This window comes from Alligator mississippiensis, chromosome 2 (genome assembly GCF_030867095.1).
Source record: "Alligator mississippiensis isolate rAllMis1 chromosome 2, rAllMis1, whole genome shotgun sequence".
NCBI classification, from domain to species: domain Eukaryota; kingdom Metazoa; phylum Chordata; order Crocodylia; family Alligatoridae; genus Alligator; species Alligator mississippiensis.
In genome coordinates, this window is record NC_081825.1 from 94881221 (window position 1) to 94907177 (window position 25957).

Below are 25957 nucleotides of genomic sequence, written 5' to 3' on the forward strand. Positions count from 1 at the left end.
GCAATTTTGCAGAAACCGTGAAACCTGCAATCATCTGTGAAATCAACTTTAAAAAAGTCTTAATAAAAATAAAATGCTGGCTCCCCTGAGTGGTCCTCACCGCCTCACAGCCTGCCCCAGAGGGGAAGGCGCTGGCTGCCAGGACAGCACAAAGGGCAGCCAGCAGCCAAGATGGCAGCTCCCCCTTGTCCCTCCTTCCCCTCCGCAGCCTCTCCACCAATCAATGGCAAGGACTGAAGCCACTGTGAAATGCCTGTGAAATTGGCTTTTTGTGCTGTGACCAAGCTGTAAAAATTCCTTTGCCCATAAATTAAATAGGTCCCTATACACACTTGTGTGTGTGTGTGTGTGTGTAAATATGTAAATTAAGCACTACCTATATAAAAGAGTGAAATGGGAAGGAGCTATGCAACTTGCAAGAGCTTATATGATATTCCATTCACCAAACATCTAGAAGACTCTTTGGCTAAAGAGGGGTAAATGTAAGTCCTGTGAATCTGATCCTTTATGTTCTATGACATCAGATTTATAAAGGTAAAGGGTCACGTGGCCAATTGCCTTCAGGGCTGCCTGGCTTTGTAACTGTTAGAGCAGCTGTTATCCAGCTGCTGGAATCACAGACCCAGGTATGCCAGAAGTCTGGAAGTGGTGTGGTTCCAGGTTCTCGGTCAGTCCATACAGTGGAACCAGCTAGAGTCGTGGTCCCTGGAAACCTTCAGGCCCAAGGTCTAAGTCAGTCCTTCAGGTAAGCTGCTAAGTAGCTGAGCAGGAGGTCTGGCAGGAAGTGATATTTCTGGCAGAAATCTTGCTGGCAAGCAGTTTTTTTGACCATCGCCTGTAGGGTCCTTCAGAAGATCTGTCAAAATCAACACTTCTGCGGAACATTTACCTGCAACAAGTCAACATTTTTTAAATAAAAAATGTCCTGTATATAAATAGTAAGTGATTATTGTGATAATGTAATTTACTATAATGGAGGGACTGTACTGACATGATATATTTGACCCCTCCTTTTTTACAACAGGAGTACTAATCATAGCTATTCCTTTGGATCATGAGATTCAAGATTACTATAATTTGACAATTATGGCTCTTGATGATGGCACACCAGCACTCTCTGCGACACAGATTGTGACTATAATGATTCTTGATGTGAATGATGAGAGACCACAGTTCCAAAGGCAACTGTATGAAGCTATAGTCTGTGAAAACAAAGATCCAGGGGAATTTGTCATTAAGGTGGAAGCAGTAGACAGAGATTCAGGTAACTTACTTTACATTACTTTAAACAAATTCAGAGAACTGGTAGGCAGGATCCCATAGGAAATATAAGTGGATGAGGAAAAGATGTACAGGATTGCTGATTTACCATAAAGAGACCATATGAAGGGCACAAGAGCAGGTTATCCATATGCAAACAATGGATAGGACATGCAGTCAGATACCAAATTAGTTAAACAGTAAAATGTTTAAAAAGTTGAAACTTAAAAAGGAGTTATAGAAAAAGAAGGAGCTTGGCCACATTACTAAGGATGCATGTATTAGACTATGGCCCCTGACAGACATTACACTTATTGTGTGATTAATGAGTTAATCATGCAGTAAATTGTAACATGCCACATATTCAGGCAGTTCGTCATGTAAGAAAAATGGTGAACCAGCCACCAAAATGGTGAACTAGTCTCAAAGATGCCACATGTTAAATGTGGCTCATTATTTGTGGCTCATTTGTATTGTGCTTACATTTGAACATGTTACATAAGCATGTAGGGAGAAAATCAAGAAGGCCAAGATGCAAAAAGCTAGCAAGAGACATAAGATAACAAAAGAACATCCTATAACTATGTTACAAGTAAGAGGACGACTGAGGAAAATGTAGGTTCATTAATGCAAGGGACAGTCAGCAAAGGAAGGTACACTTAGTGAGTTTTTTTCTTTTTTACTTCTGTCTGGTCTGCCCAAATAATGCCAGCTATCAGACGATAAACACAGCGATAAGAGTGGGGAAGAGATGATCAGTTTAGTAGGAAAAGAACAGATTAGAGAATACTTAGAGAAGTTGGATGTTTTAATCACTAGGGACAGATGAGATTTATCCTGGAAAATTCAAGGAATTTACTGAGTTAATTGCACAGCCATTGCCTATTCTCTTGAGAACTCATGGGCTAAGTCAAAAAGCCAGAGACTGAATCAGTTCAAACTAGGCAGCTTCCTCTAAGCTGCCTTTAAGCACTACCTATATAAAAGAGTGAGATGGGAAGGAGCTATGTATATTGCATGTGTTCTGGCATTGACATTTCAGCTTGCAAAAGCTTGTATTGTGTTCCCAAACTCCTGCTGTCCCCAAACTCCTGATGTCCCCCCTCAAGGGGTTGAAGAGCCTGCTGTCCGGGTGCTGGCCCACCTTGAGGGAGCCTCCCCCTCTGGAGGTTTCCCCCAGCCTGGGTTCCCCAGCCCAGGCAGCCCTGGGGAGCTGAGGGGAATTCCTCCCCTTTCCCTTCCCAGCTGCTGGCTCAACCACTGCTTCAGCCACTGCCGCAGAAGCAAAGGAAAAGTCTTCCCCGCCAGGTGTCTGCCCTTGCAGCCCAGCATGAGGACACTGGAGCCCCAGCCTTGACGGGGCTTCCCACCACCCCAGCCCAGGGTCCTGCAGCCTCAGGAGCTGAGGGGAACTCTTTCCAACCCCACTCATTTGCCTTAATTGCCTGCTGCAGTCTCAGGGGTAGCCCAGTGAGTAGAGGGAAATTGCTTTGCTCCCCTGCATTTGTTTTCCCTTGCTCAGAGCAGCTAAGGCAAAACTGGCTGTGGAGGAGTAGGAGAACTTCCCTTTGCTCCCTCAAGCTGCCTGAGACTCACCTAGGCTGAAATAAGGTTCTAAAGCAAGATATGGGAGGAGAAGATTTCCCTCAGCTCCCTGGGGCTGCCTGGGGCTGGGGGACCCTGGACTGGGGTGGGGGAAAGCCCCTCAAGGCAACAGCTCTCTGCTGTCCCCATGCTGGGCTGCATGGGCAGGCACCCAGCCAGAAGGACTTCATCTCCCTCCCTTGTGTGGCAGCTGCTGAAGCAATCAGCAACTGGGAAGGAGAAGGAGGAAAGGGAGAGGGCTGTCAGGGTCTCAAATGCCGACACCAAAGGGGCTTTCCCTTCCCCTACATGCTGTGTAGACCCTGGCTAGGAAGGGCTGGGGGTCTGTTCCCCTGCCTCCCTGTCCCTATGGGCTGATGGACGCAGGCAGGAAGCAGGTTGAGCAGAGAGGTGAGGCTGTCCCTGCTCCACTGGAGCAGGCAGCATAGTCCAGAGCTGCAAAGGATCCTGGGATGCTGGAGGACTGTGAGTTAACTTGAACCAGGAATGGATCTGGGACAGAAGTTTCATAAGCTGGTTTGACCTAAATCCGTTAAGTCTGATACTACATCCAACCATGTTTATCTTAAACCAGTTTTGGTAATTTTGAAAGCAGTTTTTGTGCACTGAACTTATGTTCTGTTTACAGGTTTAAATCAGTTTCTGATCACTTAAACCAGTTTATGTGTAACTTCTGTCCCTAGCTGGGAAGATCAGATGAAGTCCTGGATGACTAGAAAAAGGCAAATGTAGTGTTCATCTTTAAAAAGCAGGGAACATCCAGGAAATTACAGAGCAGATAGTCTAAATTTGATACTCAGACAGATTATGGAGCACTTAATAAAAGAATCTTTTTTTTCTCTTTTTTTTAAGCACTTAGAGTAGTAGTGCTCAACCTCCAGCCTGCAGAGCTGGATCATCCAGCCTGTGGGGCTCCCCATGGGTCCAGGTATTTGGCAGTGGGAGAGCAATAGGAGTATTAATTGCTCATAGAGCTGTTAACTGCTGCGTTAACTGCTCCCAAAGCAAGTTGTGGTTAACCAACCTGATATCCTTCTTGAACAAGGTTATGGGCTTTTTAAATTGAAGAAAGAACAGTGGATGTGATATGTATCAATTGTTTCCTATGTCATTAGTTAGCGAAGGAAATGCAGAACTACTGCAAGGTTGTTAGAGAGAGAGAACAACAAAATGGCTAGTGATCTAGCAAACATGATTCACGAGGAAAGGCTGGAAGAATTGGAATTATTTAAGGAGAAGACGTGGCTGAGGTGTGATTTCATAATAGTCTTCAAACAAATGAAGGGTGGTTATAAAGAGGGTGGTAAGCAAGGTAAATTTTGTTTGGATATTAGAAAAAAAAAATTTCACTATGAGGTTGGTTAAATTAGGGAATCTTTATCCTTGGAAGTTTTTAAGAAATGGTTAAACAAACCTTGGAATGAGATTGTTTAGGCACAGTTGACACTCCCTTAAGCAGGGATTTGAACTGGGGTCCTGAGGTCCCTTCCAGCCTTATTTTTCTATGATTCTATGATTACTTTCATATTGGATGTAATTTAATGACAGACTTTGGTTCATGTTAGCCACCTAATTTTGTTCCCAGATTATAGATGGGTCTGAGTTCTGAAATCTAGCTCTGGGTTCATATTTTTATTCCTGCAAAGTTTGCAGGTATTTTTTTCTTCAGGATCAGGCTGGGTCCATTTTTAATACACATAGGATTTGTCTACACAAGACGCTATGGTGCCATAGCAGTGTGCTACAGTGTCACAGCATCTGCTGGCAAAAACCGTGATGCCGTTGATACATCGCTGTAGCAAGGTGATGTAGCAGTCAAAAATAACAATGCATGGCCAGCACGGTGCAGTACGGGCTGCTACTGCACTGTCTTTTAGTACTTCCAAAAGGAAGTACTAAATGATGGCACAGTAAGAAAGATACCATACGGCCACATGTAGACGCACACATAGAATAAAAATTGGTGCTCAGAAAACTTTGTGGAAATGGGTAGTACAGTATAATATTGAATTTAAATGAATTTTGTTAAACTAGCTAAAGCAGCACATTTCTAAACTTCTGAAATTCAACTTCCAGGAAGGCTCCAGCCTCCTGCAACACAAGCTCAAACAAACCAAAGAAACTGAGAAAAATAGCAAAATAAAAAATAATATTCCTTAGAATTTGCTGCAGTCAGAGTCCAGTTTGAATATTCTGTACTAAACATAAATTCTGTAAAGAGTAGATTATTCCTCATTTTCTGAGTTCCAAATGTAAATAATTCAATAGAGAAAAAGGAAAGTAGAAGACAGAAGGCAAGCACATAGGCATAAAAGTATGTTGCCAATTAAAATGTAAAGAAAAAAGCCCTTATGTTGTTTATAAACCTTTAAATTAAACATGATTATCATAATTAAAATGTAATTTATCTTTAAACATTGAAACTGCTTACTTTTTGACTTGGCTCGGATCTTGCATTCTGATCCACAGAAATAGGAACTTGCTGAGACCCTGTTAAGTTTATGGGGCTCACCAGGCTCAGCAGTCTTCCTGAGCAGAGAATTGGGTTCTTAGTTTTGACTGGTTGGTTTCATTTGCTGGTGTAATGCTACAGTGCTTGTGTTGCAGAAACCAAAGGGACATGTTGAAATTTTGGAAAAGTCATATCTTAATATCACATTTGTATAACCTTTATTTAAATAAAAGGCAGAAAAAAATAGACCTTGTGCCACACGTTATCTACCAATGTCCTTATACGATGCCTCCCAAGTCTTATATTTTCCCCACCAAGACCCTTTGCCCCAGCACTTCATAAAATAAATGTTTACATTAAGGGAAATCCAGCAAAATCCTGATTTTTCACTGACATCAATAGCAAAACCTCAGTTGGCATTAGGAAGAGTAAAATGAGACCCAAATTCTGGGAAACCATCATGTAAAAGAAATATTCATAGTACTGTTTAGGAACCAGACACAGGCAGGTAATGATTTTTTTTCCTTGAAACATCAGTTGTTAACGATATATATCTGCTTTATAGTGAATATGTATGCAAATTTAATTCTTCCTTACAAGTATATTTTTGATATCTTAAAAGATAGAGGATTTTTTGTAACAGAACTGGCAAGCATGCATTAATATTTTCTGGCCATAGAGGGGCACTGTCAACCAAGAATTTTCACGGACTAAAACTGAAACAGGGTATTAAGCTGGAAGTAACTGCAGATTGCTAACAAGAATAAAAACTTTTGACATGGAGGCATCACATATATTTTAAGGATAATAATGTTGTTTTTCAGAGTTAGATAAATAGATGAGAAAGAAGAGTTATTCATATGCTCTGTGTGTATGGTAGAAAGAGTCAAAATGGGATAATTTTTTTCTAAGCAACAACAAGAAAAAACGTAACAATTTCATAGCCACTAACTTGTTTTGAATATCTAATATAGATGTTATTATAGACAATCTATGCATTAAAGAGGATCCCATCTTTGATTTCCTATATGCAATATGTACATGTGATAATGAGTATAATTATGCAAAATCTATGTCTGTTTCCAGTTACCTTCTATTAGGTTACAAACAAATAAGTCAAAATCTGAAGCAGAATTGAAGTCCTTTCTGCAACTGGCACAAAATTCAGATCAACTTTATGAATGATTTCCTTCATACCATATGGTCTCCTCCTCCACATATTTTTTGTAGCATTGTGTAATTTTGTGCTATCAAAAAAAATCATTAGAGCTGGTTAACAAAACAATCCTCAGCAGCCAACAAGATTTACAATTCTGGTATGGTGCTCATAATTATTATAAAAGGTAAGTATGAGATGGGCAGACCAAAGGAGATGCCCTATAGGAGGGACCCTTCATCCCATGTCTGCCACATTTGTGCCTTGTTTGGACAAAAGTTCTGCAAAAGAGGTTAGGGAAAGCAAGACATGAGTAAGTAACCAAGTCCATAAACAGTATGAATCCATGGCATAAAGCCAGCAAAAAAAACTGAGCAGCATCTGTGTCTGCTCCTGTACTTTATACTACAAAGTATTATTTTATTTTTATTAATTAGCAAGAATGTGATTGGTAAACCTTATATACAATATAAAATAGTGTAGTACCTGATATGAAAAGTTAGGCAATCGAAAAGAGACACTGAAGAACAATGAGAATGTGCTTGAATCCCTCCTCCTCTTGCAGCCTATATTTATTTACTATTATTTCTTGTGGCCAGGGCAGAATAAATGAAAAGTTTAGGTCAGTTAGAATGAGCAGGCTGTGGCAACTTGGCAAAATGAATAGGAAGGACCTTCCAAGTATAAGGGGTGGCACTGACCAGGAGTCAGCATGCAACTGGCAATACAAACAGAATTTCAGCAGCATATTGCTGCTGAACGTTCCTTAGTGACATTTTTTAAATTATTATTTTAACATGTTTTCCAGTAACCACAATTCTATTGGGAGTTTTTCTCATTTTCAGAATATTTAATCCAATGTTCTGCATCTATTATAGTACTATTTAAAATAAAAACTAAAAGGCCCTTCATAATGCAATAAGATGAAAAACCCAAAATACTTAAATAAACATATAACCTGAAATAGATGTTGTTTGCTCTTCATATATGATTGGGACAATGCCACAATATTTTTCTTATTATAATTCATTTGCTCTATGAATTACATTATTTTGGGTGGAGATACATTTCACAACCGAAAGAAAAGTCTTTGCCTGTCTTATGTACACCACCTTCATCTCTGCATCTGTCTTTTTTTTTAATGTTTTCCTTGAATGGTTGTACAGAGGGTTTTTTTTACTGAAAAAAATACAGCCTACAGTCTCCTTAGTTCTCTACTTACAGGTAGCAAAACATGCTGTTGTGTTTGACTCAGGCCTCAAGTATGGCTGTTTCTCTGAAGGGTCAGTTATGGAAAACCCTGCTGAATCCTTAGCATCTATGACCCTTTCATTCTTTCTGATATTCATTGGACTTCCTGTTTCGCCAGCTCTCACCAATAGACCACTTTTGCTTATTAAAAGCAGCACTCACAGCATTATTATTGGCACCCCAGATTACTCTCGGTTCTTTCTTAGATTTTTTGAGGATCTCAGCTCCCTTAGACATTCCATCTACCTCTGGAGAACTTGAAGTGTGCAGTTACTTCCTTTTGGATCATTTCACCCCTGAAATAAGTTGTATGGAAACCACCTATACATCTAAACCATCAGACAAGAGCAGAACATCTGAACTAAGCAAGCAGAATGTCTGAACACTTGGCCTGAGAAACCTCCTTTATGCAAAATCTCTTGGGCTTCAAACCACGCTGAAGTGCATCTGGCAAGATCTGTGTTTAAGCTAATGCTCAGCATTTTCTGCAGTTCCATATTGAAGTATCATGAAAAAAAATCGGAGGATTAATAGGGACCTCTGCCTTGGAAAATCTCTGTAATGTAAGCCGGAGACTGTTCAGCTTTTGAAATGCAGTTGTTTCACCTACATAAAATAATTATTAAATATTTGGAGGACTACCAGCTCCTGAGAGGAGTTCACTGAAAAAGTTCTTATCTCCAGAGAGTGTGCAGTATTTATTACATGAAAAAAATAGTCCTTTTTCCTTCATTTCACATTGGCTGTACAATGCAGGAAGATGCAATTATATTTTGTTTCTTAGGAATGTTATTATTGATCAGGTGAAGGTATTTCTCGGTTCCTTTGGAGCATCCAAACTCTACAACAGAAGGAAAAATGTTTATAAAATTTCTGATCACACATGAATGTTTCAGAAACTTTTGAACAATTGAAAAGGTGGTGGCCTGCTTTGAGTAACTGTTGCCTTAGGGGCCCTCGGAAAGGCTGCCTTAGGTCTGGGGAGCTTGATACTTTAAGGGTCTGAAATCTAAAGCCAACCTGAATGATGGGGCTGTCCCAAAGCTGTGAGAAGACTTCTAAACTCTGTGCCCCTACTCTGCAGTGGGGAGCATGCAAGTCCTATAAGCTTTACTTAGATCCAGCACTTTCAAGCTGTCAGCTTTGGGGCAGGACCTGGAAACATTAACATGGCTGGGTGCTGTGCGCTGTGGAAGCACCAAGGTCCTTGGAACACTGTCAATTCACTTGGCAGGTACCCTAGAGCTGCAGATCCTGAAAGCAATAGGAGCCTCACCGTGAATCGAGGTAGGTTCCCATAGGGTTCCTTCTTTTGAGGCAGAAAAGTTCATTGGACCTAAAGTATTTCAGACCAAATATTTCAGGCTCAGTGAATTGGCATATTTCAATAAAACTGTATTTTAATGAAAATATTCTGGCCAGCTTATTCATTGATGTACGTACAGAGGTGAATTAAATGTATGTCACCTACTATGCCAGGTGTGTGGTATCACAATATACTGATTATTCATCATCATTCCCCTCTTCTCAATAGAGGGTCAGATGTGCTTGTGTTATCTTCTAATGGACTTGAACTGGACACCTGAAAGAAAGATACAGGCAGGCAGGCTACTGACTTCTATCTCAAAAGACAAAAACATGTGTTTTTTTCCTTTTATTTCAGAAGTTAGGTATTTTATTTTTAATTTTGTATGAATGTGACTAGTTGACTATTATGGCACCTGTATGTTTGTGCAGCACTGGCTACGCATAATAATGACCCGTATGAACAGCGTGAGTTTTAAAGGTCCTATAGTTGCAGAACACCATAGGCTTTTGCCAAAGCAGGTATCTTTTCCTTTCTCCCTTTCAGATGTAGTTAATGAGGTCTGTATCAGCTAATGTAGCCATTTTTGAGCAACTAGAAGTACAGGGGTATTTTCAAAATTTACGTAATATAAATTTTGCTGGGGAATGGATTTGAGTGAGTTGTTCATCTTCAATTTCGCAGGAGGTTCTTCATGTTTCTTTTTGCCATTGTTAGTTTCTTTTACCTATAGATTATTCTTCTTGTCTTTTATCACTTTATCTTTATGTATGAATGTGTCACCTCTTCCTATTAATTTAAAAGCAAATATATTTATAGGAGTTAGTTCCATAATAAAATGACTTCATTATGGTATCTTATCAAGGTTGTTTAAAAGTGAAGCGAGGCAGTGGCCAACATTTAAATTTATAAGGCCTTTTCTCTCACTGACATTACATAGATCATAATCTCTAGAGGAGTTCATCCAGATTTTCAGTGGTGTAAATGAAATCAGGCCTATGTGGTTCAAGCCTGAAGGGCTGAGTTTCAACATTTCCTAACAGCTCTGTCCTTTTCCAGGTGTACTGACTATTCCTACACTACTAAAAGACTGATTGTTTAAAAAATGCAAAGAAAAATGATTGAACTGAACTTGTGAAAGGCTGAAACTAAACCAGCACAATAGTACAAGATGAATGGCTGCTGCCTTTTGTATGTAATGTAGGATTAGACTCATTAAAGTTAATAGTGTGAATGACCTTACTGTATAACCAATGATGGAAATGACGTTATACTTTTCTCAGGAGAGCACTGAAACTAAAATATGGGAGAAATTATTTTGAATTCGTAATGGATAGGAATGTGGAATCAGATTTCTCACTTTATGCAAGAGGCAAGGCGTTTTGAAAGGAGAAAAAAATAGCTGCTGCATTTGCTAGCTTGCTTATTCTCCAGAGATGATCTGGTATAATAGTGATCACATACTGTACAGCAGGAGTATCAAACTCATCTGCCCCTATGGCATGGAGATGGTCCACAGGCTGGATCAGACTCACAAACCAGATCATCTGTAATCCCTTGTCAAAATAAAAGATTACTGAAAAAGTATAATAGTGTCAGAATAGTGGTTATCAATAAACCCTAAAACTTTTTGTATTTTATTGGGATTTCCTTTATGTTTTTAAGGAATAAATTCCCTGCTGCAATATGAAATATTACCAGGAACAGGATATGAAAATTTCAGGATAAACTCAGATACCGGAGAGGTGATGACAACTGTATCACTTGACAGGGAGTCACAAGAGATTTTCAGTATTAAAGGTAACAGTCTGAGAAGTTTATACGGTACTGTAAAATGGGTGGAGGTACTATGGAGAGTGGGTTCACTTAGAATGTTATCTTTTATCAATGTTGTTTGACTTAAAAGTAGTATGATGTTCAGGAAGAAAGAGTAGCTGTATATTTTCTTCATAACACATGTACTTTGATTTTCTGATATTGTTGAAGATTCCTCATTACACTAATATCACCAATATTAAAATTGGTTTCTATATATTACATCTCAGTGTTGGTTCGAGACAGTGGAATGCCTTCTTTATCCAGCACAGCAGCTATTGTCTGCAAGGTATTAGATGAAAATGACTATACTCCGGAGTTTCTTCTTCCTGTCTCTGAAATGCAAATTCCAGAAAACCAAGAACCTACCGTAGTTCACACAGCATTGGCTGCAGACATGGATACTGGCAATAATGGAACTTTGAGATACCAAATAATTGGTAAGTTATGATCTTTAATTAGCATGTGTACAAATGCCAAGTAAGTTATACAAATATTTAAACAACAGTTCCAGGTTTTAAAATAGTTCTTATCTCAGCTAATCCAGCTGCCAGGTCTCATGTGGTCTATCATGGAATCCAAAGACTTTCTTTATTTTGGAAAAGCCCTTCTTCCATATCCTCCATTGATGAAGACTTTCAAATCACCACCTCAGTCTACTCCTTAGATTTAGAAGAGCATAAAAGAGAAGTTTCAACTTATAAAGAGGAATTCAGGCCTAAATATAGCTTGCTGGTTAAGAGAAGCATGGTAAGCATCTGTAAGTATATGTATGGTGTAATCACCAGAGAAGGAAAAACTAAAAGCATTCAGAAAGTTCTTTTGAATGAGGACAGTGTCTGAAGGGGAAGTGCTGAAAACTCAATTGTTTGGGAGATTTAAAAGGAGATGCAGAGCATAGAAAAGTACACTGTAGGGGCCAGTTCTGCACTGGTAGGAGATGGCGTAGAGCAGCATACCTTTGTAATGCTTTCCTTCAGGAAAATGAACCTAATTTTGCCCTTTTTTAGTCTTACCTTGTAGAGTTAAAGGCCTCTTCTTAATTTTGTGCATAGTGGGCATTTATACACATGCTCCAGGAGGCGGGGGGAGGAAGGGTGCTTTAATTAGAGTGGCTCTAATTGAAGTGCCTGGAGCATCACATGTATCAGTGTCCCCACACTGAAAAATGGAGGTAGGGGTGTTTAAAGCTCATCAAATGAGTTTTAATTAAGGCACACCTGCCATTTTTCAGTATGGAGATGCTGGTACACATGACACTGTAGTCTGCTGGAGCATAGTAATTACCACGCTCTGGCAGACTCGATTAATTGAGTTTGCTCTAATGGACTGTAATTACAGTGCATCGGAGCAGTCTCAATATATGTGTATAGGCACCTTATGATTCCCCACCTTTGAAAAATGCTGGATTAAAATATCTAATGTCCTTTTTATTTTTGTATCTTTTATTATTATCCTCCAAACCCTTTCTCAGATTAAGGTCTCCAATCTGATCCTTCTCTTCATCTTCCACATAGAAACCCCAAAACATCCTCCAATTACTAAAAGCCTCTTTTACCCACAAATAGTTAAATCTGCTAACCTGGCCCTCAAAATTTAGGGGCATTATGGTCACCCCTGGAGTAGGACCCTGTTACAGGGACAGATTGGGTTGGAGGTACTTAACCTGGTGGAGTTGATTCAGGAAATGCAGCTACATGCCTTCAGTGGCTCAGGCCAGAAGACAGTGAGCTAGAGCAGGGCTTTCTGGCTGTGTATTCTCTTCCTCTTCCAGCTGCCCCCAAGGTCTCTGGGATTGACAGTCCAGAATTACAGCAACAGGACCCTGTAGGGTTGCTTATCACTTCCTCTTCCTGCTTCCAGGTGCCTCTGGGATTTGTAATCCACAGTTGCAGCCACCAATACATTTGAGCAGGGGAAGGGGTGTTTAACCCCCCTCCCTGGCCCCAGCCCCCAGCTGGGGTTTGCCTGGGAGGAGCAGCTCCCCCTTCCCCCTCCCCCGCCCCTAGACTGGGCTGCATCCCCAGCCAGGCTTGACCTCCCCCGCCCCCCTCCTGCCCTTGTCAGCCAGCTCTCATTGCTTCAGCTAGGGAGCAGAGGGGCAGGGACAGCTCTGTTCTCTGGAGCACACAGCACAGCCCAACCCAGGACTGCTGGGATGCTGGAGGACTGTGATTTGACTTGAACCAGGAATGTTTGGGTGCATTGTTACAACATGCTATTCTATTCTCCCTTTTTGAAAACATTTTAATTATCTCTCAAATCCATTGCTCCAGAGTTTTACTTTTAGCTTTAAAAAATAATAAAAAGTTTAATTGACTTCCAAGAGACAGGCTAGTAGATGAGAGCAAGAAGTAAGTAACTACAATTGTTGCCAATAATACTTGATAGATTTTTTGAATTTGTAACCAAGATTGGAAAGAGGTCACTTTGTCCAGCAGCATAGTGGCAGTAGATTTTATAAGATGTGTTGATTTGGGGAAAAGGACAAGCATCTGGTAAAATTAATTCATAAAATGAAAGGATAAGCATCTGTTCTGTAAATAGGTATGACATTTTGTATTTACTATCACTGCGACACACCAATTTAAATGAAACGCAGGTTTTGATTCTTACAAAAGAAGGGATATATGCCAGAGGCCCATGAGTGCACCATCTATATGATGTTAGATCATGTTCATACAGTTAACATAGGGAAGGGGTGTCAAAGTTATGGCCTATCTGGCCTGCAGAGCCATATTATCCAGCCCTTTATGTACTGGCCCCATGTCTTGATTTGACCCACATGCCGCACACAGCAGAAGCTGAACCAGACCCATGAGCAGAGCCAGGACACATGGTGCCCAGTCTAGAACCTGTGCTAAATGTGGCATGTACAGAGGACCAGTCCAGGACTGCCCCTGCATGCTGGATCCAGCACCCTTAGCATATGCTGTAGCTGGTCTGGGGCAGGCACTGTGTGCAGCACAGGTCCAGAACAGGTACTGTGTGCAGGCCTGCAGTGCCTGATCCAGCATGTGGGGGCTGGAAAGGCAATAGGTCCCCTGCATGAAAGATTAATTGCCCACTCTGGCTAGCCTGGGATTATGCTATATGCAGCACTCACTCCACCTCGTTTGGGACAAGTGCTGCATGTGGTGTCATCTTGAACTTTTTTTCACTATTTTGGAGCAGGCACCGCAGACACTGGATGCAGCATGTCAAGGGGAAAGGGGCCTATGAGCCCTACTTGGCCCATGGGGCTTACCCAGCACCATTCATCTAGCTTATGGACCCATCCCATACCACTCATCTGGCCCCCAAAGTAGGTATTGGTTAGGGGTTTCTTTAAATTGTAATAGATTATCATTGTTTTGTTTTTGTTGTTGTATTTTAAAGGTGGAAATTTTGGGGAATACTTCACTCTAAATGATACTTCAGGAAAACTCTTGGCCACTCGTAGCTTAGACAGAGAGGATGCCAACAACTTTACCCTTATTATTGAGTGCCGTGACTTGGGCATCCCGCTAAGAAGCTCTACAACACAGCTGCAGATTACAGTACTGGATGAAAATGATAACAGTCCTATATTTGCAAAGCGCCATTATCAAACCTCTATAAGAGAAGACCTTGAAGAAGGATCAGTAATTCTTGAGCTGTTTGCTTCTGATGAAGATGATGGCCTGAATGGTGAGGTTGTATACTCTCTCATTGATGACACCCTTGGAGCATTTGCTATTAATAGTGCAACTGGTGCTGTAATAACAACAAAAGCCCTGGATCGGGAGACCAGATCTCAGTATACATTCAGAGCTGTGGCAAGTGACTGTAGCATCCAGGGACCAAGAAGTACTACTACCAATATTATGGTGTACGTTGACGATATTAATGACAATGATCCAGTTGTTCTACAGAACCCTTACATGGCTTATGTGTCTGCTGAAACCTCTGTGAATCAGACAGTAGTCACTGTGAGAGCAGAGGACATGGATCTGGGGCCAAATGGAACTGTAGTTTTTAGTTTTATGGTACCAGAACCTATGTTTCAGATTGACATGAAGACAGGAGAGGTTACTCTTCAAGAGCCTATGCCTTCTGAAGGCTTCACTACCCACCTTTTTGTAATGGCTTCAGATCAAGGTTTCCCACCGAGGACAGCTACAGCTCTCTTGTCTGTCTCTACAAGGGAACAAGAGGAGGAGATTTCATTTAGTCAAAGACTATATGAAATAACTGTGCCTGAAAATAGTGAAGCAGGTGAGTATCAGACAAAGTCATGTCCATACAGTAGCCAGAGTCTTGGCCTTTGGAGTGCTAATGGTGATGAACAGAATAGGGAGCATGTTTTTTCTCACATATAACAGCAACTTCAAGTTCAGCTGGGTTTGGGCTATGTATGCAAACTCTGGGGTGAGAAAACTATTATTTATTGGCCAGTGTACTAGAGCCAAAAGGAGCCTGATTTGCTGGCCTGGAGGAGTCTCAGGCTTTTGCTTTTATGACATGGCTTTACTCACATTAATGAAATGCTTCTTTTTTTAAAGAGAAATAGTGGATACTGCACTCTTAAGTCCATCCCTGGACAGCTCTTTATCAGCAAAATGACTCTAGTTATGTGCTCTCTGTATTTACTCTGTGCTGCTTTCCTTGCCAGTGTATATCTAGTGAGAGTGAAGGCAGAATTTATTTATGTGAGTGTGTATGTGTACATATGTTGGCTTAATTTAAAAAAGAAAAAAAAGAAAAAGCCCTCCTTGACTATATGATGTAAAATAATTATATAGCTAGTAGTTCAGTAAATGAAGTGTGTGGCTGGGTGGGGGTGAATAACAAAATATCTCTCCCTGGGGCTCGCCTGCCATACTTTGGAGTGATGGAAGAATAAGAAGTTAATTCCCCAATGAGAGAAGGTGTAGTAAATCACCCCAGAAGCAGGATAAAAGAAAATTGGTTTATTAGTAACTTCCCCACAGGCTGTGGAGAGCTCGTGGTCTTCCTTTCTCTCTCCACCACTGTGCAGCCCACTCCCCCAAGCCAGTCAGCTCTACTCCAGTCCCACTCTCTTTTCTTTCCTGACGATACCAGCGGATCCTTTCTCCATGGGACCTTCTCTCAGCCAGTAAGTTTCTCTTCTCTTTCTCACCTCCTTGCTTTGCTGGTTGTCATAGTTACCTACACCCAGTCAGCCTGTCTTATCAGCAAGCTGCTCCAGGGCTGGGTCTGCTGCTCCTGGCATCTCTGCTGAATCTCTCTACGCTGTGCCCCAGGGGGCAAAGGAAGACCCCTTGCTGTGGACTTAAGTAGCTGCTGGCTCCTAATCAGTTAACATTCACCCTGGTGCAATCCCCTTCCCAACTGTGTTTACTAAGTAATTAACTTTGTCCTGTCCCTGACCTGACTCTCCCCTATACTTGCAACTTTGTAACATCAAAGGAACAGGGCTGTCTTTTTAACAGGGCAAAGTGAAAGCTTGGATGAGGCCTTTATGTATCTGTTGTCATAGGCGACATGTAGGGAGGGTATGGGGGGGGGCACATGCCCCCCCCTGAGAGTGCTGGTGCCCCCCCTGACAGCAAGCACTCCAGCTGGTAGGGGGCACAGAATGCACTTGTGTCTCCTCCTGAAATTGGCTTCGCCAGTCTCCGGCTGGCTGCTGGGGGATCCCCCCCCACCCAGGTCGTGCCCCACTGGTGCCCCCTCAGACTCGGGAGGCACCAGTCACCCATGTCTGTTGCACTAAATGAGTTTAGTTGTAGCAACGTTACTAGTAAACTGCATTCAGGAACACTCCAACATTTTCCTACAGCATAAGTCTTGCAATAGAGTGAATAAGAAGTAAGGAGAAAAAAACACAGACCCTTTGAATGATTCCCTAGTTATTGAAAGAATTGTGCAAGGAATTCTTATTTAACCAGACTTGTTCAAGGACAAACAATAGAAAGAATCCTACATTTTTAAATACTCTCTGTAGATAAAGGAATACACATAGGGTCTGTTTAGACTTTCTTTTTTCTGGGTATAACTGTAGAATTCTGTACTCCTGGAGGTCAGCATTAAATTCTATACACAGTTTTTAAAAGGGGCTTCACTGTTTAATCACAAATAAAATGCTCCATTTAGTCAAGGTGTTTCAGAAGTAACTGTAGCTGAAAACTGTATCTGATATATAGTTATGCATACTGGTACATACTGGTGATCAGGTTTTTATGTTTCAGGGATAAACTGATCACAGCAAGAGTCACACAGGAATAACTCTCACAGCCTTCACATACTTAAATACTATTGTATAATTTGCCAGATGTTTGGGGAGATATAACCTGTGCTGTGATTCATCTGCCACCTAATGGCTCTTACTTTTCACAAGTCATTTGTCCTGTCTATGCTTTGGACTTTCCATCTGCAGAATAAGAGCAATATTCCTTTATACTGTAAGAATGTTGTGGGAATGATAAACTCTCAAGTTGTTAGTAAATGGCTATAGAGTTTGTGAGCGCTACATGCAATGAAATGTGTTAATGTAAAGCAATCATAGAATAGTTTTCTGACAAATTGATAAAAATCAAATATGTTCCTGAATGATGGCGAGCAGAGTAAAGAGCTAACTTTGTTGCTGAAATTATTGGCTACAAATTGTTTGCCCATGTTTTGTCTTGTACATCTTACAAGCTGCAAGCCAGACTCACTTGTAGGTCCTGGTAGGTTTCTACAATTAAATCATTTTTGTGAGTTTTAGTGGCCAAGCAACATCATCAAGAAAAAAATAATATATAAAAAAACCTTTTTGTTTAAATTGAAATGAAATGGTTTGATTTTGGTCTCTTGTGCTAACAGCAGGGGATGGGTGTCCTAAACACCAGGTTAGAGGATAATTTTCATTCTCTCACTTTGTCTCAAAAATATTCAAATATTTTCTACAAACTGGAACAGCTCCAAAAAGAGTGACTGATGAAGACCAACCTCAGAATATTCCTTAGCCTGAAGTATTCTAGAGTATTCTCTGGAGAGGTTAGAGAAGGACTGAGAAGGAAAATCCATGTCTGCGGAGCACCATTATAGCAGGAAGATATAAGCCTTTCCCCACATCTAGATTTTTACAGTATCCCTCTTCTTATTCAGGTTGACCTAACAGTTTCAAATTAGCTGTGATGTTCTATTGCTATAAGTAGGGGTTGTGGGGACAGTGTATCTTTAGTGGATAGTCCTGAACTCATTTTGCTTCCTCCTGCATCCATCAGTCCTGTTGAATGTTCATGGTATATGCTGCTTTGAGGGGGATTGATTGAATGTCTCCAGGAATCATAGAAACATAGAAAACTAGGGCTGGAAGGAACCTCAGGAGGTCATCTAGTCCAACCCCCTGCTCAAAGCAGGACCCTTCCCAGCTAGATCATCCTAGTCAAAGCTTTGTCTAGCCGGGTTTTGAAAACCTCTAAAGATGGAGCTTCCACCATCTCTCTGGGCAACCTGTTCCAGTGTTTTACTACTCTCCTAGAGAGAAAATTCTTCCTAATATCCAACCTAAACTTCCCTCATTGCTCCTTGTTCTGTCATCTGCCACCACTGAGAACAGTCTAGCTCCCTCCTCTTTCAAACCCCCTTCAGTTAGTTGAAGGCTGCTGTTAAGTCCCCCCTCAGTCTCTTCTCTAGACTAAATAAGCCCAGTTCCCTCAATGTTTCCTCATAAGTCATGTCCCCCAGGCCCCTCACCATTTTTTTTGTTCACAACCTTTCTGTAGGGGGAGTCCAAAACTGAAAACAGTACTCCAGATGTGGCCTCATCAGTGCTGAAAAGAGGGGAATAATCACTTCCCTTGACCTATTGGCAGCATACTTACCAATGCAGCCCAGTATGCTGTTACCTTCTTGGCAACAAGGGCACATTGCTGACTCATTCAGCTTCTTGTCCACTGTAACCCCAAACCTTTTTTGGAGAGCTTCTACCCAGCCAGTTACTCACCAGCCTGTACTGGTACATAGGATTGTTCCATCCTAAGTGAAGGACTTTGTACTTGTCCTTGTTGAACCTCATGAGATTTCTTTTGGCCCAGTCCTCCAATTTGTCTAGGTTACTCTGAATCCTAGTACTACCCACCAGCATATCTACTACTCCCCCAAGCTTGGTGTAATCTGCAAACTTGATGAGGGTGCACTTTAAGTCATTCTGTAGGTCACTGATGAAGACATTGAACAAAACCAACCTCTGGGGCACTCCACTTGATACCAGCTGCCAATCAGACATCGAGCCACTGATAACTACTCTCTGAGCCTGATGCTTTAGCTAGTTTTCTATCTACCTTACAGTCCATTCATCCAGCCCTTACTTCCTTAGCTTGGCTTGGAGAATATTGTGGGAGACTATATCAAAAGCCTTGCTAAAATCAAGGCATACCACATGCACTGGTCTCCTTGAAACAATACAGACAGTCATCTCATCATATAAGGAAATCGGGTTGGCCAGGCATGACTTGCCCCTGGTGAATCCATACTGACTGTTCCTAATCTTCTTTTTCTCCTCCAAGTGCTTAGAAATGAATTCCTTGCGGATCTTCTCCATGATTTTTCCAAGGACTGAGGTGAAGCTGACTGGTCTGTAGTTCCTGGGATCCTCCTTTTTCCTTTTCTTAAATATGGGCACCGTGTTTGCCCTTTGCTAATCTTCTGGGACCTCTCCTGTTCGCCAGGAGTTTTCAAAGATGATGGCTAATGGCTCTGCAAGCACATCAGCCAACTTCCTCAGCACTCTTTGGTGCATCTCATCCAGCCCCATGGACTTGTACAAATACAGCTTTTCTAAGTAGTCCCTAACCTGTTCTTTCACCACTGAGGGCTGCTCACCAAACTGTGCTGCCCAGTGCAGTAGTTCAGGAGCTGACCTTGCCTGTGAAGACTGAAGCAAAAAAGGCATTGAGCACATCAGCCTTTTCTGCACCCTCTGCCAGAAGGTTGCCTCCCCCATTCAGTACAGGACCCACACTTTCCCTCATCCTTATCTCGCTACTGACATACTTGTAGAAACCCTTCTTGATACCTTTTACATCCCTTGGTAGCTGCAACTCCAATTGCACTTTGGCTTTCCTGGCTTCATTCCTGCATGCCCAAGCAATGCACTTATACTCCTCCCTATATATTTGACCAAGTATCCACTTCTTATAAGCTTCTGTTTTGTGATTTAGTTTACTGAAGAGTTCCCTGCTAAGCCAAGATACTCTTATGCCATACTTGCTAGTTTTCCTGTGCAATGGGAAAATTTGCTCCTTAACTCTTAGTAAGGCTTCTTTGAAGTACAGCCAGCTCTCCTTGATGAGACTCCTCCTCAGTCTGGCTTCCCAGGGGATCCTGCCCATTAGTTTCCTGAGTCAAATCTGCTTTTATGATGTCCAGGGTCCTTACTCTGCTGCTCTCCATCCTTCCTTTCCTCAGGATCCTGAACTCAATCATCTCGTGGTCACTGCTGTCCAAGATGCCATCTAATGTTTGGGGGAAAGATTACTTTCGGTGTAGTTATTGACACTGCACTGTGGCACCCCTTTCTTTTTAATTTATTTTCTAAATAATTATTTAAACTCTAAGAGAGATTTTTCTAGGGAACCTGTACATTTAAAGGAAAGAAAATACAATTGAAAACAAGGAATAGGCCACTCTGATCCTCAGCATTCCTTAATGCAGACACATTAATGGATCAGGGTTAAGCAGTCCATCTTGAAATTATGGAACACCCCCAAGGAATTATGGTAAGAGAAAACCACAGTCAGATGGCCTCCCACTAACATATCATAAATGTAAATTGGAGGAAATTAGAATTGTTTTGATTAAAGGGATTTTAGGGAAGCTGCAGGATAAACCAGGTTTTAGCCTGAAATTTTACTATATATATTTAGTAAAAAGTAGTATGCTCTGAAGCAGCACATTCTTTCATATGAGAGATTATTATGAAGTAGGATTATTTTTCTCTTATATTTTGTAATATTATTTCATGGTTCTGGGAAAAATGTTACTGCTCAGGAAGAAATATATTCTAGTTAAACCCTCTAAAGGATTTGGTTTGCTAGATATGAGTCTGAGCCTGGAAATCTTACTTTTGTTAATAATATATTATCAGGCCTAGTGAAGTGTATGTAGTATAAAATTTAATATTCAGATAGTCACTATCAACAATTAGGTCTGCAGGTAAGATCCTATGAAGACAGATTGAGGGACCTGAATCTCTTCAGCCTCCGCAAGAGAAGGCTGAGAGGTGATCTCATGGCTGTCTACAGATTCATCCGGGGGGGGGGGGGGTAGGGAATAGGGGATGCTCTATTTACCAGGGTGCCCCTTGGGGTTACTAGAAACAATGGCCATAAACTGAAGGAGAGTAGATTTAGATTGGACATCAGGAAGAAATTCTTTATGGTGAGGGTTACCAAAATATGGAATGGGCTTCCAAGGGAGGTGGTGCTTTCCCCTACCTTAGAGGTGTTCAAAAGGAGATTAGAGAAGCACCTGGCTGGGGTTACTTGACCTCAGTGCTATTTCCTGCCCAGAGCAGGGGGTTGGATTTGATGATCTAATAGGTTCCTTCTGACCTAGAAATTATGAAATCTATGAATTAATTTTCCACATGATAATTACTTCTGCTTCTGACCAATACCATGACAAAACTTCAGGCTAAGTCCAGAAGTTCAGAAAGCCCCTGGTGGAAGCACTCTAACTTATCACACTTTACTCCAAGTGCTATAAGTTAGAGTGGGAGCCAGCTAAACAGATATTTGCTGTTTTGTGTGGGGGGCTCACAGCCTGTCCACTAGCTGCTGGGGGTGCTCCTGCATGCCTTCCAGGAGACTACCAGAGCCCTTTCCCCAGCCCTTCCCTCCCACCAGCTGCTGACTGTCATCAGCAGCTGGGGAGGGGGGCAGCAGGGAAGGAATGGAGCCCCCCTGCCATGAGGCCCCCCCAGCTTGCTGGGTGGGGTTTTGGGGTGTAGGTTGGGTCCTCCTGGGGGGGGGGCTCCCACCTCCCCTCAGCCTCTTGATAGTTTCAGCCATCAGCTGCAGCATGCCACAGTGTGTCACAGCCAGGGCTGCTGCAGGGGAAGGGCCCTGGGGTCTCTGTCCCCTCTGCAGCTAGAACCAAGTAGTGGCACATCACTACCTGGTTGGGGGTGCTATGGGGAGAGGAGACCCCAGAGCCCTTCCTCTTCAACAACTCCAACTGGGGAGCAGTGTGCCACTGCCTGGCTGGGGAGGCTGTGGTGGTAGGGTGGAGACCCTGAAGTCTTTTCCCCCACAGCCACCTCCAACCTGGGGCAGGTGCAGGGACAGAAGCCCCACTTCTGCTACCCCACCCTCTCACTAAACTGCATGTGGGGCTTGGATCAGACGCTGTCACTGAATGGTCAGTGACAGCCGATGGGGCTGGGCCAGCCTGTTGCTTGGGCAGTGCACAGGAATTCTACCTGAGGCTAGAGCAGCCCTGCACAGTGCTGCCTGGGATGGCAGTGATCAAACTATAAGTTAACCCTCAATGGGAATGAGCACAGATGTTCAATAAAGCACTCTCACAGAAAGCGCTTTAGCTTAGTACACATCCATCTAGGGTTAACTTAGAACATGATCCGTGAGTTTTAAAGCGCATTACGTGCCATGAATGTTTGTTCTGTTACAGATGTAAAGCGCATTCTGCATGCTCAAAGTGCATTAAGTGTAATGTCTGTACCCACCCTCAGTGATCTAAGTCAGATTATAATCAAACTGAAAGTAGTATAAATAATGAAGGCCAAATTCTAACATCCTGACTTGGCAATTAGTCTATAGTTAAACAGACTCCCATTTAGGCTTCATGTTTTGGTCCTGTGTAGTCTGATTGTTTTTTAAACAAAAGTATTTGATCCCAAGTGTGGTGACCTTAAGCAAACCCTCTTTTTGCATAGTATTAAATATTTCATCTCTCTAAATTTTATAAACAACATTTGCAATAGACAGTTTTAGAAGTCAGTCAATAAATTACAAAGTTAGTGCTCTCTCCAAAGTGTGAGAAACCCTTCCATTATTCACCATGGTTGCACCTTTTTCCAGCTGAATTGTAGTTTGGGTTGCACAATCTGGGGGTCAGTCAGCAATAAAACCTACTTACATCTGCTATTTCTGCAGGATTCACATTTATTTTGTTTGAATACATATAAAACATGGTTGGGAAATTTATTAACCTCTTATATATAGTCTTTTATTTTATCTGCCCAAGAAACGTATCCCCAAACACAAAGGCAGGCATGGGATAGATTTAGAAGGACTAGGGGCATACCTAGACTTAATGTATGGAATACAAGAGGGGAGAAAATAATATGGAATGTCATTTGACTGCATAGATAAGCGTATGGCTAGGCTCCCAATGGCTTGGACTGTACAGCAGATCAGTACTGAGTTGGGCATACGTGTCTTCAGACAGAATATAACCTGTGATACTTTAGATGCCTGGTTTGCCACCTGAGCAAACACTGTACAAACTGTTACCTGTTAGGTTTAATATGGTGGTGCTCACAGTTTTGGTCCCATGGGCCAGATGAATGGTGCAGGACCACTCCACAAGTCAGATTGTGCACCACACCCCCCCCATGAGCCGTGATTGGGCTTCAGGGGCCCTGCTGTGCCACTACCCACCAGGGATTGGACTTTAGGAGTCCCATGATGCATCAACCTGGTCCCTGTGAGCCAGGATAAGGCCCTACACTGCCCTGTGTGCCCAACCTAGCATGCAGGCCCAGGGTTTATGGGACTCCCCACAGGACCTGTGAAGAGCCCTGTGGGCCAGATGACACAGTACCAAGGTTGGACCTGGCCTTCAGCCTAGGGATTGAACACTGCTCTTATAATGTAAAGTCTGATACATTTGATTACTTAATATAGTTTGAAATGTTTTAAATTGTTTCTGATTTAATTCCTATGATGAAGCAGCAGGGATCTTTTAAGTTTAGGCTCTTACTTCAATCTTGACTTCTTCATCTGTGCTTGGCTGGGTCAGAAGTTTCAAACAGTGCATGATGTTGTGTTCAACTGTATCTGAGAACAGCATATTGGACAGATATGCTGAAGATTGTAAGCTCTTTGGGACAGGAGCTGTCTTTTGCTATATATCCACACAGCACCTAGTTGAGCCTTGTTAGAGACTCCACAGTTTCATCACATCTGTTAAAAAGACTAAAAGGCACCAATCTAAAATGAAAACAATGTCTATAGAAATTGTCTCATGTAATTGTTTAAATGCAAGCCATTTTATTACCACAGCGTGGCCAAAAAGTATCAGAAATCAAAGAAATACTTTGCTATCTACCAAAAAAGGTATAAACAATTTTATTAATATGAGAAAAAGACATCACAGCTGAGAATGTGTAGATCAGACCAAGTTTTTATTGAACCACTTACAATACTCTGAAAAACAGGATATCAAATGCAGTTGCTGATGCAGCCTTTATTTCTGGCAGATTTTTTTTTTCTCTTTTTCTTTTAAAAATCAGTCAGAGGATATTGTGTGAACAAGAAATAGCGACTCATATTTCAGAGACTGAATTTTTTTCTTTTCAGTGCTTCATTAAGGATGCTGTAGTTTGAGGGAATGACAGACATGTAGCCGTAGCTGGGCTGCAAGCTGGGTCCCCTGCAAAGGCTCTCCAACCTTTGTTATTGTCCTCCTAGTTCTTCTAGTTCTCCCTAATGGGTGTGATGGATCAGAATTGTATGATCACCCCACAGTGACACTAACAATGGAGATTGCTGGCTGTTTTATTCAAGTAAGCTGCATAACAGTGAAAATGCAATCAGTTGCCTGTGATCCAAGAAGAGTCCTACATGTAATAACCTGCAGCAGCACATTTCTTATTTCCGCTTGTATGTTTGTATAGATGCAGATCATATTGGGGGGGGGGGGGGGAAGTGGGGGAGGTTGTTGGGGTCTTAGCTTGTTTTTTGTAAATGGTTCTACAGGTATCCTAATTAGTACAAAGAAACCCCCATTAGTCACAGATTATGTTTTCTTACTCAAGTTTTTTTGTTTGTTTTAGGCTGCCATGTTTAAAAGCAAATGATGAGCCACAATACATCTTGTTTTAAAAACATAATAAAAAGTATTAAGCATGTGATTTTTTTTTTTTTCCGCACAACAGGTAAAGCAAACTCCAGTGATGCTCCATTTCCATTCCAAGAATAGGACATTTTATAGTAACTACATGCCTCCTGTAATAACATAAGTACCAACATATAATGCAGTCTGGAAGAGACTAAGCTGTACAGTAACCTGGTTTCATTATAATTAGTTAAAATCAATTGCCATATATGTTAAATGGTTTCATAACTGGCTTGAAAAGAAAAACCATTTGGAAACCTTAATACATGGGTTTTAAACATTGTCACAGTTTCTGTTAAATAACGTATTCAGTTTACCTTTCTTTTCTGCTATTGCAAACAGTTTTTTATTTCATGTCTTTTCTGTGCTGTGTCAGATCAATGCCATTTTCATTAAATTTAAGATTCATTTTAAGATTGATTTTATTTCTTTTTAGAATTTATTTTACACACAGCAACCCAAGTTGTTATTTTTAAGTAAACACAAATTTAAGCAGCCCTTCCAGTGACTCCAACTTAGTCTTCTTAAAGCTCACAAAAAGGGTCACTTCTCCCAGAGTAGGTCATGAAAAAATGAAGTTAAAATGACACGGCAGATTAATCTGCAGAGATATGTACCACGTCTTGAATAAAGCCAGGGATAAATTCCTGAAGGCCGTCTCAAAATAGTTCCATAAATACTTCCTCTTCAGTAAGAAGGCCTAGCTCTCAACCCAGTCCAGACATAACCTGGGGAAATTTTTAATGCCTCAGTGGGAAAGAGATTACTCTAATGGTACACAATTTTGGCCTTAGTTCAGCCAGTAAGAAATTTTTGATGTTTAGTATGTGTTGCAAGGTCCACCATTTTACATTGCCCCATGAAGTGAAGCGGTTGGAGCCTAAAGAGAATGATATTTTATGGAGCAATGGAAGTTTGTTAGGAAAAGTTTTACCAGTTAGATGGAGTTTCGCTAGAGTTTTTTTGCTAGTTTTGTTTATACTATTGTAAGTCATGACAGTGGCAACATTAATATCATCAAATGTCTTTGTATTCATTG

The 25957-nt window shown here is 41.4% G+C and overlaps 1 protein-coding gene across 1 annotated transcript in view; it reads left to right on the forward strand.

Annotated features, from left to right (window-relative positions):
- DCHS2 (dachsous cadherin-related 2) overlaps positions 1-25957 on the forward strand; it is a 201443-nt gene that overhangs the window by 138536 nt on the left and 36950 nt on the right. The window contains exons 10-13 of the mRNA XM_006264105.4: positions 1025-1264; positions 10696-10830; positions 11076-11285; positions 14224-15081. Coding sequence (XP_006264167.1) covers positions 1025-1264; positions 10696-10830; positions 11076-11285; positions 14224-15081 — 1443 coding nt within the window. The remainder of the gene's footprint in view (positions 1-1024; positions 1265-10695; positions 10831-11075; positions 11286-14223; positions 15082-25957) is intronic.